Source organism: Catharus ustulatus, chromosome 18, assembly GCF_009819885.2.
Source record: "Catharus ustulatus isolate bCatUst1 chromosome 18, bCatUst1.pri.v2, whole genome shotgun sequence".
Classification (NCBI taxonomy): Eukaryota; Metazoa; Chordata; class Aves; order Passeriformes; family Turdidae; genus Catharus; species Catharus ustulatus.
This window is the reverse complement of record NC_046238.1, coordinates 6,917,328-6,933,183: the sequence shown is the minus strand read 5'-3', so window position 1 is coordinate 6,933,183 and position 15,856 is coordinate 6,917,328. Positions and strand designations below refer to the sequence as shown.

At 42.5% G+C, this 15,856-nt stretch overlaps 1 protein-coding gene across 4 annotated transcripts in view; it reads left to right on the top strand.

Moving 5' to 3' along the window:
- ZDHHC8 (zinc finger DHHC-type palmitoyltransferase 8) overlaps positions 1-15,856 on the top strand; it is a 109,631-nt gene that overhangs the window by 88,766 nt on the left and 5,009 nt on the right. For all 4 annotated transcript variants that reach the window (XR_004419673.2, XR_004419674.2, XM_033075798.2 and 1 more), the window contains 7 exons: positions 2,661-2,833; positions 3,959-4,061; positions 7,298-7,389; positions 8,986-9,118; positions 9,970-10,087; positions 10,807-10,916; positions 13,718-14,754. Coding sequence is in view for 2 of the 4 variants with exons in the window: in XM_033075798.2 (XP_032931689.1) it covers positions 2,661-2,833; positions 3,959-4,061; positions 7,298-7,389; positions 8,986-9,118; positions 9,970-10,087; positions 10,807-10,916; positions 13,718-14,754 (1,766 nt within the window). In the remaining 2 variants the exon portion in view is untranslated. The remainder of the gene's footprint in view (positions 1-2,660; positions 2,834-3,958; positions 4,062-7,297; positions 7,390-8,985; positions 9,119-9,969; positions 10,088-10,806; positions 10,917-13,717; positions 14,755-15,856) is intronic.

The following is a 15,856-nucleotide window of genomic DNA, read 5'->3' as shown; positions in this document are numbered from 1 at the left end:
AAATGGTTCTCTAGACAATGAAAGGAGCCCATGTTTGTTTCACCACCCCAGCTCAGAGCATGAACTCATTCATGTTTCTAATGTTGATTGCTGTGAATTAGGGGAGTTTCCTGATTCTTGTTACCCTTAGGGTCTCGGTGAGTCACACAGGATTTTTAAAAAATTACCCCTGAACAGTAAGATGTGCTTTTGGGCTATAAGCATCTCCCAGACATGTAGGTACAGAGCACTGTATTCACGGTAGTGTATAGCCAGGGGACTTTTTATTGCTGAGCTAAAAAATCTACTTCTAAAGGATCATTTCTGCTGCAAGGTCTATTTTTTTTTCAATAGAAAGATGAAATCTTTAATATGTCTAAAATATATTCAGCTGTGCCATTAAAATGAAAGGAATTACTAATCAGAAGGGGAAAAAAATACCAGAGTCAGCTGGAATGCTGTATACACTACCTTTGTCCTAATCCTCTTTGCCATAAGCAAGGGAATAGTCCCAGAGAAAGCAGCATAGTTACAAGTGAGGAAAAGTCTGCCTGGATTTATCTTGTGTCAGTCATATATCCAAGTTATAATTATCTGGAAGCAGTGCTGTGCCTGGTAACCATCAATAAATAGGACAAGGCTGTCCTGTTTTGGAAGGCTTTAGAAGGATGTGGCATTTTAGAAGCCTGAGAGTGAGGAGCTGCCAAGGTCCCTGGGTAGAGGGGAATAGCCACAGCTATTTGTAAGTTGTGACACACAGTTTGTTTAGACTGCTGTGAGTTGTTGGATAGAGCTGCATTTTTGGTAGAAAACCTGAATCGTACATTCCTAGTTTTAAAACATAAATGTTTTCACTAGTTCAAGATCCTGAGGATTGTTTAGATGGTGGTAAATTCTCAGTTGTCCCTTGGAGTTTCTTTCTTCCACCTTTCCTGGTGGCTCAGCATAAAAATTTATTTTCAGGAAATGAAGTTTTCTCAGAAAAAGATTGCTCAAAACTCACTGGTATAAACACTTGAAGTTTCATGCTGATGTAAGGCCTCCATGGGAGTTAGTTCTGCATCAGAAATTAAAATGGGAGGGAATCCAAAAGGAACCTGCATAAAATAGCAGAAGGCAAGGTGACTCTGGCTAGCTCTCCACGAGTTCTATTGATAGTCAGATCAGTTGAATGTTCCCTACTATTCTGGTGCACAAGTAAGGAAGGAGCTCTGCTTGTAACTGAATTATTACTGCTGTGGAAGAATGTAGGCAGAAAGTATTAATGACTTTCTGAATCAATAAATCATGGCCTTAAACATGTTTTATTGATTCTTGTGATGCTTATTTCCCACTCACCTGTCATATTCTAGAAAAGCTTCGAGACAGTAACAGGAGTGACTCTGCTGACTTTCTGTGTAGGATCCACTCAGGGTTGTAGTTCACTTTCAGTCCAGAATGTACAATAAAAATTATTTTCCCAAATACAAAACTTTGGAACCAGTTTGATCAAAATGAGTAAACAGCAAAAGCAGACAACACTTGCAGAAATTAAACCAATTAAAACTTAAAGGATCCTGTTACCAGAGGGACCCAAAAATGAATCTGTGACAAAAGTAGTCAGATTTTTGTTTTCTTAATTGAAATGTTTGTAGTGAGTACTTACATAGTTTCATAATCCATAGGTATTTTGGACTGCATACAGCCAGATTTGCATTAACAGACAGATGTTATGTCAGCATTTCAGATATAACCTGAAATTATCTTAATATTTAAGTTTCCCCTGTCATTTGAGAAAGCTCTAATCTTTTTTTTGTATTTTGTAAATTGTTGGTAAATGCATTGTGCAGAACTTAGAAATACAAAACTCCCTGTGTCATCATTGAGCAGTGCTTAAAAATAGCATTGCCACAAAGTGAAGAATAAACAGTTCATTTGTTGGTGCAATGAATATGTAATATCTGCTCTGAAGAACACACAGATAAGAAGGGTTTATTTCTTGCACCTGATGTTGTCTTCACGTCAAGAATAATCCCATTGGAGACAGTGGATTTACATGCTTACAAAACTGTGTAAAGGCATTTGGAGGGTGTCTGTGACTTGCCCTCATTATTAAATCTCCTGTTAAAAGAGATCTGACTTTGTGAGGGACTTTGGACTTGTGACTGAGACAAATAGTTAGGTTTGGATTCATAACCTAATGAACCTGTGCAGATCTTTGCCTGTGTCTGATCCAACTGTTGCTTTTCTTTCTGACCTGCATGGTGAAAAGGTACTTCTGGGATGTTCATTGTTCTAAGTGGACTCATTCAGTGTTGTATAAATACCAAAACGTGGGACAGAGAGTTCTGCAGCACTGCTGCATCTTCAAACCATTGTGGGTTTCAATAACTTCATTGTAATTGACTCATGCTAAGGATGATAAAAAATTAGGGCTTCTGCTGCTAGCAGATAAATAGCCTGTCCTTTATTTTTAATATATCCTCTCTTCAAACCCCAGCAACACTCAAGTACCTCTCCATTCATGGACAGAGGAACAATTTGGTCCTAAAAAGTCTTATAAAATACAGTCAAGCATTTTGTAAAGCTACAGAACTAGTCTGATGTAATTTTACATGACAGTAGTTCAGATTCATCTCTAAGGCAATGTATTTTCTTTCACTGTTTGGATATTTTTCCCTATCTCTCCCTTTCTCTACAAGGATTTTGACCATCACTGCCCATGGGTCAACAATTGCATAGGACGGAGGAACTACCGCTATTTTTTTCTCTTCTTGCTGTCCTTAAGTACGCACATGGTTGGAGTGTTCACCTTTGGGCTCATCTTCGTGCTCAACCACATGGAAAAGCTGGGAGCAGCTCATACTACCATTACGTATCCTTCTTTTGGTCTTTCCAGACTCGAGGTGACAAGAATGTGCAAGAATGAATCTGAACATTCCTCCGTGGGAGCTGGCAGAGCCTCTCCTGATCCCCCACTGCTCTCCTCCTGCAAATGCTCAGTGCAGGTTTTCCTCTGTTCCCCTTGTACCTGTGTGAACATGGATTGCTCCAGAAACTGTAGCTGACCCTTTGTTTGTCATGACAACCCAGCAGAAGGATGAGCTGTCTCCCTGAATTGGAGCTCTCAACTGCTGTTTGCTGTGTTGAAAACTCTGTTGCTGTATTTTGGAGCAGAGTGTGCTCTGGAAGCAGCCCCCTGCATGCTGGTGTAACACAAACTGCTGGCTCTGAGGGGTGATACTGCTCTTGATAGATCAGTGCACAACATTCTTTACAAGATAGAAGGGTAGAGCCAGGATCACAGAGCTTACTTTTTAACCATCTCAGGGATGGGGAACCAGACTAGGAGCAGATGGACTTGGAGATGCAATTTAGTTAGACCTTGCTGAAGGAGAGGGACACTCTGCACCCGTGAGACCCCACCTGGAGTGCTGCACTGACATCAGAAGGACGTGCTGGAGCAAGTCCAGAGGAGACCACAGAGATGCTCAGAGCTCGAGTCCCTCTGCTCTGGAGACAGGCTGGGAGAGTTGCTGTTGTTCAGTCTGGAGAAGAGAAGGTTCTAGGGATACCTTAGACCCCTTTCCAGTGCCTAAAGGGGCTCCAGGGGAGCTGGAGAGGGACTTTGGACGAGGGTCTGGAGTGAAAGGATGAGGGGGAACAGCTTTACACTGAAAGAAGGCAGGTTTAGATGAGACTTAGCATGAAATTCTTCACTATGAGGCCCTGGCACAGGTTGCCCAGAGAAATTGTGGCTTCCCCATCCCTGGAAGTGTCCAAGGCCAGACTGGACAGGGCATGGAGCAGCCTGGGATAGTGAAAGGTCTCCTATCCACAACAGAGGAGTTGGAACTAGGTGATCTTTAAGGTCCCTTCCAACCCAAACCATTCTATGGCACTGTGACACCCTTTTTTTTTTTTTCTCCTTTTCCTCCCTGTCTTTCACAGACTCTTTTTTCCCTTCACTCATCCCAGTTTCTTTAACTCTTGGATCCAGAATGGCTGTCATGTGTGTGGCTGGGTTATTCTTTATCCCAGTCATTGGTCTCACAGGTTTCCACATTGTTCTAGTGGCCCGAGGGCGCACAACGAATGAACAGGTAAGAAGCAATCCTTCCTGCATGTTTGTGGCTAAGGTGTTGAGGTGGGAAGGAAAGCCAACAAGTCAGCTTGAGGAAAGGAAAAGATGGTCCAAATCTTACCAGTAATGCTCTTACTGGAGCTTTTGTGAGGATCCAGGAAGATTGCCTATTTTTTTATTTTCAGATTTTATTTTTTTTAATACTGCAGGCAAAGGTTTCCCTTTTTTAGCCAGAGTATCACTACAGGCTTATTTATTACTTAAAATCTACTCATGGCCTTGAAATAGGTTTTATGTTGTGAGTGCCATCAACCCCAGAAGTTCAAACTTTATGAGTCAGACTGAACAATCCATGAGATTGAGTGAAAGAAAGAAAGGAAAATATTAAATCATTTGCCCTCTCTCCTGGTATTTTGAACTCCCCCAGCAAACCCACACTGTCCATAATAGGTCTGAGTTAGCTCTTTGTCTCCCTCTGTGTCTCTCTCTTGTTCTCATGCATATGAACACACACACACACACAGAGTGCTGTTGGACCCAACTTGCTTTGCTTCTCCAAACCAAGTGCCACCATGACACCTTGTGCCAAAAAGCCTGTAAAGCTCCAGTTCCCCTGCAGTTACTCAAGTGTCCATGATCCACAGTCCCTGTGGTTGATGCATTCACGTGCACATTAATGGCTTGGCACGGGTGATAGAGTCAATGTGATGGGATCAGTAACAGGCCCCTGCCACCCCCAGTTTGCAGGTGTGGCACTGCTCTCAACCCTCATCCCAAGGCTCATGAACTCTGTGCATTCCTGTGCTGTACCCTTTCACAGCTCCAGCTCCAAAGTGTCCCTCACATCTGGGCTTTTTGCACGTTTTTCCCCACCATACTTCTTTTCCTTTGTGGTTTGGGGTTTTTTGAGACGGGTTTTAGCTGCCCTTGCACCCATGGGTGCTCTGCAGCTCCCACTGAGCTGTTTTGGCTGTCCTGGGGGCTGCTGGCTCCATGCTGTGGAGCTGTCTGGCTCCTGGGCAGGCTGTGAGCGTTGAAAACATCTGTCTGAGGCCAGGCCTTCATAAACTGAGATGATATTGTCTCCATCCCACAAGAGACAATAAAAATTCTTATCCAGAAGAGTGTGGGAGGTTTACATAAGCAAGGAATCTGAAGTCATCCTGAACTGTTGCCTAACATGGCCTTTGAACAAAGTAAGCTTCCATAGCTGTCATCTTCAAATGCTTTTCTCTGTCCTGCTCAGAATCATCTGCTGTTTGTTTTAAAATTGATTTTGGCCAAGTATTAGGTTTGATAGTGCTAACAATAGTAGCATTTTGGTCTCACAGCCCTAGTCGTGGTTTGCCTTAGGCTTGTCTTTTCGCAGTGATATAAACTCCCCATGAAAATTTTAGGCTGAAGAAGAAGGAAAAATTTGACTTTAAAAAATGTAAAATTTAACTTCACGTGTTTGTGGCTGAACTAGACTTTAGGAAGGTTGAGAATTTTTCTGTGATCAAAATAACTGTTGGAAAATGTATCCTAGCTTGGTTTGGTTTCCTGAGCTACCAAACCACTTGAGATTTAATTCATCATGCCATGCCATTTTGAAAATTAAATATAATCTGGACTTAATTTCTGCTAAGTCATTTGTAGCAGTTATCTGTAACTGGGGGATGGATGTTCCCAGCCCTGAGGTCCTTTCAGAGGAAGCATATCTAAGTAATTAGAGCACCAGACCAGGAGAGATGGATATGAGATCTGCTCCTGGCTTTGCCACTGTTCTAAAACATTCCCTTTTCCCCTGCAGTCTCAGTGTTGATTCTATTTTCTCACACTGGTAGTTATCTACTGTCAGCTTTCCAGTTGCAATATGCTCAGCTTATCTTGTCCTCTTTTCCTGGTACATTTTATAGGCCAGTGGTACAGACATTTTTGGATTTTTAAAATTTTTGGTATTTATTAATTCTGGAGTTTGTAAGTCTGAGCACTCATAGTAGGCAGACTGTGATTGAAAAGTGAATAGTAGCTATGCTTAGATGTTTCTGAGCTTTCTGAATGCCTCTGAAATTCTTTTGTGGAATCAAAATAACCCATAACCCAACATCTGCTCATATCCTGGTATTTTTAGCTTCTGAATAGAATAAATAAATACCCTTCCTTCTTAGACTGTTTTCTACCAGTAGATTTCAAACTACTTTAGAAACCAAACTGATATAATTAGTACTGCAATCTGTGAGATGGAGAAATTTTATTTTCATACTGTGTTTGAGAAAATGGGCACAGAGATATGAAATGCTTTGCCAGGATCTGGCACAAGTCAGCGTGAGCCTAGGATTGAATGCAGATGTGCCAAATGTCCCAGACCCATCTTTTCATCCAAAGATTGCTCTTCCAAATCTCAGAACTTCCAGCCTCTCTCTTGGCTTCTTAAAGAGCTTTATGTTATACCAACAAGGCCAGCATAATATATTGCAGAATCATTTAATTGTTGTTATTTTATTTGCAAGTTATTAAAGTATTTCTGGTACTCTGTAAACTTGTTGCTAAATCAGAGCTATGAGCTGATTAAAATGCTTTACTTGCATACAACAATAGTAGGGCTTTTAATGGCAACCACTATTAATCTCCCTGGCTTTATTAGTATTTATCCCCATATGGTGACTTTCAAGTATCTGCCTGTAGAGTACAAACTCTTTATAATGCTTATGAAGCCTTGAATGGATCCCGCCAGTCTAATGAGGCTTGGCTTTTATTAAACCTGCTCATTTACAAGCAAACATTGTAATCACCAGGGAGTTCCTGGCACCCTCCCACATAAGGCAGTGGTTTGTACTGATTGCTGCTCAGGATGGGATCTGAGAGAGAGGAAACATTGCTCTCATCCAGTGTTTGGGAACGTTGATTCGACATTGCTGTTGGTTTGGAGGGGACTTGCCAAGGCAGAGGAGGGGAAGTGTTGGGAATGAAAGAGACCAAAGAAGAATGTCTGGCTGGGAGTAGACACAAACCCAGTGCAGGAGCAGCATGGAGAGGTGAACCCAGTCACCTTCAGCAGTGTCCTTTTGGGAAGGATATTGAGTTGAGTGCCTCCTAGCTGGAATTAGCTGACAGAGGTTGTGTGTTAGAGCTGGAGACAAAAGTGCAGCATTCAAAGAAAAATGATCTGTTTGGGAAGGACAGAAGGGTCAGATTTGTTCTTGGCTTTCTGAAGCTTGGATGATGACTTTTTTATAACCAGAGGTTTAAGCACTGCCCTGAACATGTTTGCAGGTGACAGGGAAATTCCGTGGTGGAGTGAATCCTTTTACCCGAGGATGCTGTGGAAACGTGGAACATGTGCTCTGCAGCCCCTTGGCTCCCAGGTAAGAGAAATGCTCTCAGCTGGGAATGAGGGAGCAGCAGTAGGGAAGAAAATGTGCTTGGCTGGGCTCACAAGCCAAGGATCATTGATGGAATAAGAGGAAAGCAAACCAAAACAGTTCTGAAGGCAGAGCTCTGTGTTAGCTGCTTCCCTGTTGCATGGCTGTAACCTGTAATTCACCATCCTTATCCCAGAAATATTTTTTTGAATGAGCCTGTCAAATTATGTTGAGCTCATACCCTTGTCTTGACCAGTTTATCCAGTGGATTTCAGTAGCAAGGTATCCATACTGCCCTCACAACTTCTTACACTGTACAGGCAATGTCCAGTCTGCTGGAGAAAAAGAAGGAAGCTAAAATCAGCCTTTCTCCTTAAGACTTAAATCTAATTTAAGGCTGCTGTGGTTTTCAATCTCACTGGCACTTTCATTATCATAAAACAGATTATCAATGAGGTCTACATCACGAAACTTGAGATTTTATTGATGGCTTTCTATTTTTGGGGAAATGGATTTATTGTTGCACATTTTGAAATAGGGATCTTAATGCAGTAGATCAGATGGACTATAAATAATTCTGGGTGCTGAGCTGTCCAGCCTGCAAACATGTTCATAATCTTACTACAGGACTTATTTGAGCCTTTTTGGGGTATTGAACAATTCCAGACCCTGATACTCTTATCTGCCTTTTTCCCCCTCCTTTGTTATACAAGTAAGTCCTAAAGGACTGTTACATGTGTTAAAGACAGTGGAGTAGCTGCTTCTCAAACCTTCCAAAATGTGAAAATCAGGTCAAGGTGAATGAGAAGAGCCAGGTATTAAACACTGTGAAACACTTCTGTTAAGAGAGGGGTTGTGAGTACCATCATCATGGCTATTCCCAGAATTATAGCAAGCAGAACGTTTGTGTTTTGTGAAGACCTGTTCAGATTGTCCTATATATTGAAGGTCACTGAGCCATCACTACTAGAATGTCCTGTTCACTACATAAACCAGAGAAAGCTGGTGTGTGTGTTGATATTTAGGCATTGTACAGCCACTGGCCAATTGCATTTAGAGTTCTATTCCACTGGAGAGAAATTAGGTATCTACAGTCAGCCATATCCTCTTAGATTTTTTGCTTCCTATAGACTTGTCAGTCTCTCTTACCTCCATTTATTTGATTACTAAACATGCTACAGAATCAAGTCACCGTGTGGTAAGTTAGAACTGGCAGCACATCATCTTCTCCATGGTAACTCCCCATGTGCTGACTCTTGTTCCCCCAGTCACTGACTCCCACCACAAGGCAGCTGTTTCACATTTACTGGGATGACCTAGTCAGTCACTTCTGTTGGTGGCAGGTCTCTCTTGCTCTCTTTGTTCTCTTGTCCATTAGTGCTTCAAAAATTGCTGATTTTCCAAATGCATCCTTTCCTTTTGCTCACTAATTTATTTACTTTTTTATTGATGCTTAATTATTACATACATTGAAATAAATGGAGGTTCTTACCTAGATTCTGACACATTCTTAAATCATAACCTGGAAGTGGGAAGATTTTTAAGCCTTCTTCTTAGGTTACTGTTTATTTTAATGATTACTGTTGCACAATTAATCAGGTACGTGGTTGAGCCCAAGAAAAAGCAAGCTGTGAGTGTGAAGCCTCCTTTCCTGAGACCTGATTTGTCTGAGCGACAGATCACAGTGAAGATCAGTGACAACGGCATCCAAGCCAACCTCAACCGGAGCAAGGTGAGGAAATCTCCAAGTTCTGCTTCTGAAGGGCATGGATTGAGCATTATCAAGCCTGGGAATGAGTCTATCATTGACAAATCTCTTTGAGATGATGCAGAAACTAGAGTTTGAGTCCTTGTCATATACTTCATCCTCTGAAAGTAACACAGGTTCAATAACAGCAGCTGTTGATCCGATAACAGGCAGCTCTAGAATGGAATCTCTTTGGGCTTCTTTTGGAAGAGCTGGCTGTTCTTTGAGTAGTTATTTTCTGTCCCAAGAGCTGTCACCTCTTGGTGTTCAGATTGATTTTAATGAACCCTTGTACCACCAGACCAGGTCAGCTGTTCTACTTCAAGGAATGTTCTGAGCTTCCCACTTGCAGGAAGGCTTGTGGTCCAAGCAAGGAATATTGACTGACAAGCTGAGTTCTCTCCTCTTTTCAGTTTCTCCTTGTATGAATAATAGAGAAGGATTTGTTTAGTCCCATAAAAAGCAGAGGATTCAAAGGAAGCCAACTTGCAAGATTTTTGTGGATAGTTACTTCCTACACTCTTTGGATAATTACTTGCTGAGAGCTACCTGGAAAGTTGCTGAAAAATGCTAGAAAGCACTATTGTCTTCTACCACATATTAATTAGTGTGATGATTATAGTACTTAGCATGCCAAGTAGGCCAGGACAGTGCATTTAAAATTTTACTGGCTGGTTATGATGATGCTAATTGTGACAGTCCTTGCCTGCAGTGGATGCTAAATCCTATTTGTCATTTTATGTAGTTCTGGATCTCTGGTACATCCAGCACTCTGCCACATGCTGTTATTTAACCAAGGTGCAAGTAATGATTGATTCATTTTTTATCATTTTCAGTCTAAAATCAGCCTGGAAGGTCTGGAGGATAAGAGTATGGATGTGCAACCACCTCTCCCACCCAAAGGAGATCCAAGCAAGTACTCTGAGCTAAAAGGGCAGCTGGGCACCAGTGAAGGTACAGTTGCATGATCAGTGATTTATTTTTATTAACAAGAAACTATTTTAGCCTTTTTGAAAGGTTTCTTATGTTCTTTCAAAACAGGGGGTCTGGGTGAAGGATTTTTTCCTATTTATAGGTTTTCCAGACTAGGGGAATTAACAACAGGGAAGGGAGAGAAAAGCCAGCATGAAGTGGTTCATTCAAGCCTAGGTTGAATATTTCATGTCAGTTTTGCAGAGTTTATAAACTCTTTTAGATCCCTTCTTAAATAAATTTTTAAATGAAAAACGTCTAAGGAATCTAAGGAATCAGAAATACTAGCATGAAATTCTTAGGCATTGCAAACTGAATTATTTGATTTGTAAGAATGTGAAATTTATGCTTTGATAGTATTAAAAAAACTTTTTTTTTTTTTCAGGCAGAACTAGTAGCTGAATTCAACCCAAATATTTAGTATTTCAAATTAGGCAAAATTTCTACTCACCAAAATATGTCACCCATCTCAATATATTGTGCCTTGTTTCTTCTTCTCTGTAGATGGCTGATCTGGCAGCAACATCCTGTTACTGCCATAGGGACCCCATTGATTTTGGTGGAATGCTACACAAAATGCGAGTTTTATTCTCCCCAGAACAGATCCATTTGCAGAGGACGATTGATGGCAAGGAATTATGGCTGACAGCTTTCTGTCCACACACATTTTAACAGAAAGAACTTTTTTTTTTCTCTTGCAGAAGGTGGCCTCTCACCCAAACTTATCAGCCCTCCTACTCCTGCCATGTACAAATACCGACCGGCTTTCAGCAACAATCCCAAAGTCCACTACCACGCCACGGCCGAGCAGGTGAGCCAGCCTGGGATTTCTGCTCCAGCTAATGCCAGGCAGTGTGCAGCTGAGGATGAACTCACTGCAGGGCTCTAGTGAATGACAGAGTGTAAAAGTAAATAACAACACTTGGCACTGTTGTGTGACAGTGAAGTATTTTCACCTTGCTCCTTATGGAAACATGTCTGATTTCACAGCTTCCCCTGCTGACATGTCTGTCCTTCTGGCAGGCGTGCGCTGCCACTGCTCCTGTGTCTCGGTCTGATCCTGGGATGCTGAGAAGTGTCACCTCCCATTGGCTTCTCCTGGCAGAGGTGCCACCTCACATTCCCTTCAGAGGGAGCTGGGCATGCTGAGTGCTTCTCTGGATCAGACCCTTTAGCCAATACTCTGTGTATTCACTGATTCCTTAAGATGTCAGCTTGCAAAATAGAAAGGACTTTTAAAGCATCCCAAGAGACATTTTAGTGACAATTAACAGAAGACTCCTCATGTTTGACCTTCCTTAGCACCCATCCAGTGCATTTGGGTAATATGGATAAAAACACCTTCCTAACACTTGGCATCATTTTCACCTGTCAGGAAAACTGAGGTCCAAAGAATTAGACAGATTTGCTATGGAATTTTGACAGTTTTGTCTTTTCCTTAGAAGTTACGAAACTTATTTCTCATGGATTTATTGCAAATATTCCTTGGCCCCCAGGACCAGAGAACAGAATTTGGAAAACACTGGTCTAACTTGTGTATTTGCAATATGTATCCCAGTCTTCACACACCAGTGGAGACACCCTTAAAAAACACATACCATACTCAGTGTAGTTTTCTCAAAATTAATTTCATCAGGTCCTTCAGTGTTACCCCTGGAATAACAAGAAGGGGGTGATAGGAAGGAGTATTATGAAAGAAGAATGTTCCTTAAATGGTGAGGAGAGCTTTTAGTGAATCCTTCTCATTTTGAAAAGAAAGATGGTAATAGATAGTGGAATTCCAGCTATGACCAAGTTTAAGTTTTAGTCTTACTGCAGTAATGGTAAATCTTATTCTCTGGATTTTCCACTTAATGAAGAAACGAGTGGCTTATGAAAGGGAACACAGGAACAACAGTGTGTTCACTGTATCCAAAAAGTTTAATATCCTATCATTTTCATTTTATTACATGAAAAATGGCTTGACATCTAGTCCAAAATATTCTATTTACATCATCTAGCAATTTTGAGCTGTGGAAGCCACAGCATTCTGAGTCATAATGCCAAAAGTCAGGGAGCCAAGGAAAGGCAGGCTTGTTGTGTTCATTCAGTGCCCAGCCAGAGATGCAATATAGATACAGGGCAGGTTGTGATCAGGCCAGGGGACTGGGCAGTGCTGTGAACGATAACAGGGAGCAGCACCTTCACTCTGAGGGTTGCTGTTTCAATCCCAACCCACAACTGTGTTGCTGACTGGTGTACAGGCTCTGGGGACTTGTTCAGTTTTTTATAGTAGTCACAACTCTCTAGTAGTCAGCTGAGAGTATCATAAAATGAGGTTCATGTGGTGAGCTGATAGGAGGGCATGGATTTGTCTGCCAAGCCTAAGTAGGAGGTACAGAGGGAAAGAGACTGGGCTGTGTGAGGAATGCCATGGTGTCTGTTCTGTATCAGTTCTTCAGCCTGTCAATGTAATTCTGCTTTTAAGCAGTGAAAGCTGCTAGGAAAGAGGCATTGGGACACAAGGATAAGTAGCACAAATATACTTAAAAGCTACGTCATTGATCTCATCCTCCTTTACAGGCTGTCACTTGGTCTCCTTTTTCCAGAGAAGGCCAAATTTAGCACCATGCTCTAGAAGAGAGTGAGCTGTTTTGCATATTTCTCTATCTCCTAGCTGAAAGGAAAAAGCTTTTTTAAAAATCCACAATGAACCAAGGGTTCATCATTCAGTTTTTTCTTTCAATAATTTTCCTTTAAAAGAAACTACAGAACAAGCCATGTCAACTGCATTTCTGATTAAACATGTGACTGATAATAATTTGTTTGCAGAGCCAGTGTAGCCAATTTATTGTGCGCTATGGCAAACTCTTCCTTAAAAATAAGAGCAAGAACTATTTACTTAGCACAGAATGGCATTGTAAGTGAACAGAACTCTGAGCAATTTTCACAGAGTAAAACAAAGTGAAGTCCTATCTGTTTTCAGAGTACATAAATTATGGCCTTTGTGTCCTTTTCTGATGTGGCCACTTTCTCCTACGCAGGCAATAAAAAAGAGAAAATTGGTTCATTTTGTTTCTAAATGGTTGGAAGGAGCCTCTCTGCTTTAATTAAGGTTAGATGCCTAATTTTGAAGACCTATGACCAGAAATTCTGAATTAGTGAATATTCATAGTGCAGAGTAGAGTGGATAAGAGTGTGCTGGCCCCCAGCATGTTGAAGTGAAGCTCAAAGTATTTCTGTCTCAGCACAAAACCAGACATCCCTCAACTCAAGAGCTATTTGTAGAAAACATTAAGTGCAGTGTTTTTTCCAAGGGCAGTATCATCAGATAACAATCTGATTTACCTTGACTGAGATTTGAGTCTCAGCTTGGGTCTCTCATTAGTGTTTTCAGTGTCCATGTATTATCTTACTTTTTACTGTCAATATTATTTAGCAATTACTATGAATAATTCCTCCTTGCTTCCAAGGTGCTAATCCATATGTTGAACAGGAGTCAGGAGATTTTCTTGTAATGAACCTGAGCTGACAGTTGGAGGGAAGACCTTCAGCTCTGTCCTTCCCATGCACTGACCAAGACAGCAAACCTGTATTTATGTGTCACTGACTTCTGTTTTACCTCTGTTTTAGATCACCTTGCAGGAGGGACACAGTCAAGGGGCTCTGATAGAAGAGGATGGCAGGAGCCTTGATTACCAGTCCGAACCCAGCTTGGACATCCCCAGCTACCGGAAGAGCTCCCTCCACAAGACCTACCAGTCTTCCCCACTCCAGATAGATTCCTTTGCCATCAATTCACGATCCCTGAGCCTGAAATCTGCAGGCAGGAGAGGGACAGACAAAGTGCCCCTTCATCCAATGAAGTCTGAAGGGGCGGCTTCCACCCCTTACAAAAGCATCTTTTCTCCCAATTCCCTGTCAAACAGAAATGGGAGTCTTTCTTATGACAGTTTGCTGAACCCCATGTCTCCCTCGGGGAGGAAGTGCATTGCCCATTCTGCTGTCAGCTCTGTTGGGTACCACTCCCCATATTTGTCAGCCAAAATGTGCCACCTCCGGGGCAGCGAGCTGCAGCGCCAGCCACCGCAGAGCTTCAGCCCGGTGCTGGGGAGCCCGGCCCCGCATCAGCGAGACCCCTCCCCGGTGCGCTACGATAACCTTTCCAAGACAATTATGGCATCCATCCAGGAAAGGAAAGAGATGGAAGAGAGGGAGAAGCTCCTCCACTCGCACCCTGACTCGGTGTTTGCAGACTCGGGTGTCTATGATACGCCCAGCTCCTACAGCCTTCAGCAAGTGAGCACGCTCTCGGAAGACCCGCGCAGCATGGCCATGAGATACGGATCCAGGGACAATCTGATGGCTGCCACCAGCTTTAGCACAAGGAACCCTATACTGCAGTCCTCAGTGTCTTCACTCTCAAGTGCAATGACAAGAGCACCAAGGACTTCCACAACCTCTCTGCAAGCTGATTTAGCCAATAATAATGTGCAGTCCCATCAAGCACTACAGGGCAGGGTGAGCAATGGCTCCTACAAATCCCCAGGCCACCAGGTCCCATCGTCCCCCACAGGGATGCCCAGGTCACCCTCTTACGGAGGCCCGAAGGCTGTGTCCTTTGTAAACACTGTGGAAATTACAGAGGTGCAGTCAGTGGGAGCACAGAGGTATGTACTGCCTGAGGGGCTGAGAGCACTGGGGATCTGCTTGTGAGCAAGGGCAGAGCTCTGCACTGGAGGCACAGTCCTGATGAGGTGTTTGCTGTGGGCCACCAGGGAGGGAGGTTTGTGGGTGCTCTTCAGTTGTGTCATACCCCCACAGCACCCTCATCATGACAAAATGTTTGCACTTCTGCTGTACCTTGAACTGCAGGTGGTGAGTTTTGCTGTAAATTTGTAGTGATACAGTGTCATAGCTGAACTTGGAATTATTTCCAAGGTGTGAGGCAGATTGTCCCTCCTCTTATGCACAAAAAGGTGGAGCTGTTTTAGTTTGCAGCCTGAAGGGAGGCTGACCCAGACATTGCCTGGATAGAGACAGAGCTGAGATCCTCCTTGTGCAACATACCCTGCTCTGAGGGAAGCAGGCTGAATCCTAGTGCTTGGCACAGAGAGCTCTGGATTTAGCAGTGTTGTGTCCATAGTACAGAACTGCTGATAAAAGCACAGAACTTCATGATGTTACCTTAAGGTCTTGCTGCTTCCTTTTCTGTGAGAAAGCATGGAGAGAGAGGATTTGCTGTGCCAAAAGTCTCAGTATCTGCCTGAGCAAGACCCTCAGCTGCAGCTTCTGTATGGGCTTCTCTTTTCCTTCCTTTCGGCTTAGTTAGGACCTGGAGGGCTGCTCTTCAGAATTATCCAAGTTTCCTTTGTATGTGGTACTTACTGTGCTGTGCTGGCCTCTGGTTAAGGTCCCAGATTTCTCTCTCCTGTTATCCAACAGTTTTGGAAAACTTATTAAAATGTGGGAGAACCATTATTGTAGATCTCCTGAAGTTAAGTGCCAGCAAGTTGTTTCAGAGATGAGCAACAAAGTTTTGTTTACCTGGATATTTCAATAGAAAATGGTTTTTTTTCTGAGAATTTATTTCTGATTTTAAAACACACAGTTAAATCCTCCTGCATCCTGTAAATGCCTGTGCAATTAGTTTGGATCAGCAAAGCATTTAAGCAAGTAGTTAAATGAACAAATATTACTGGGGTGTGGTCCACTAACCTAATGGCCAAATTAATTCTCTCATTTCAGTGACTTTTCATTGAGTTCACTGTC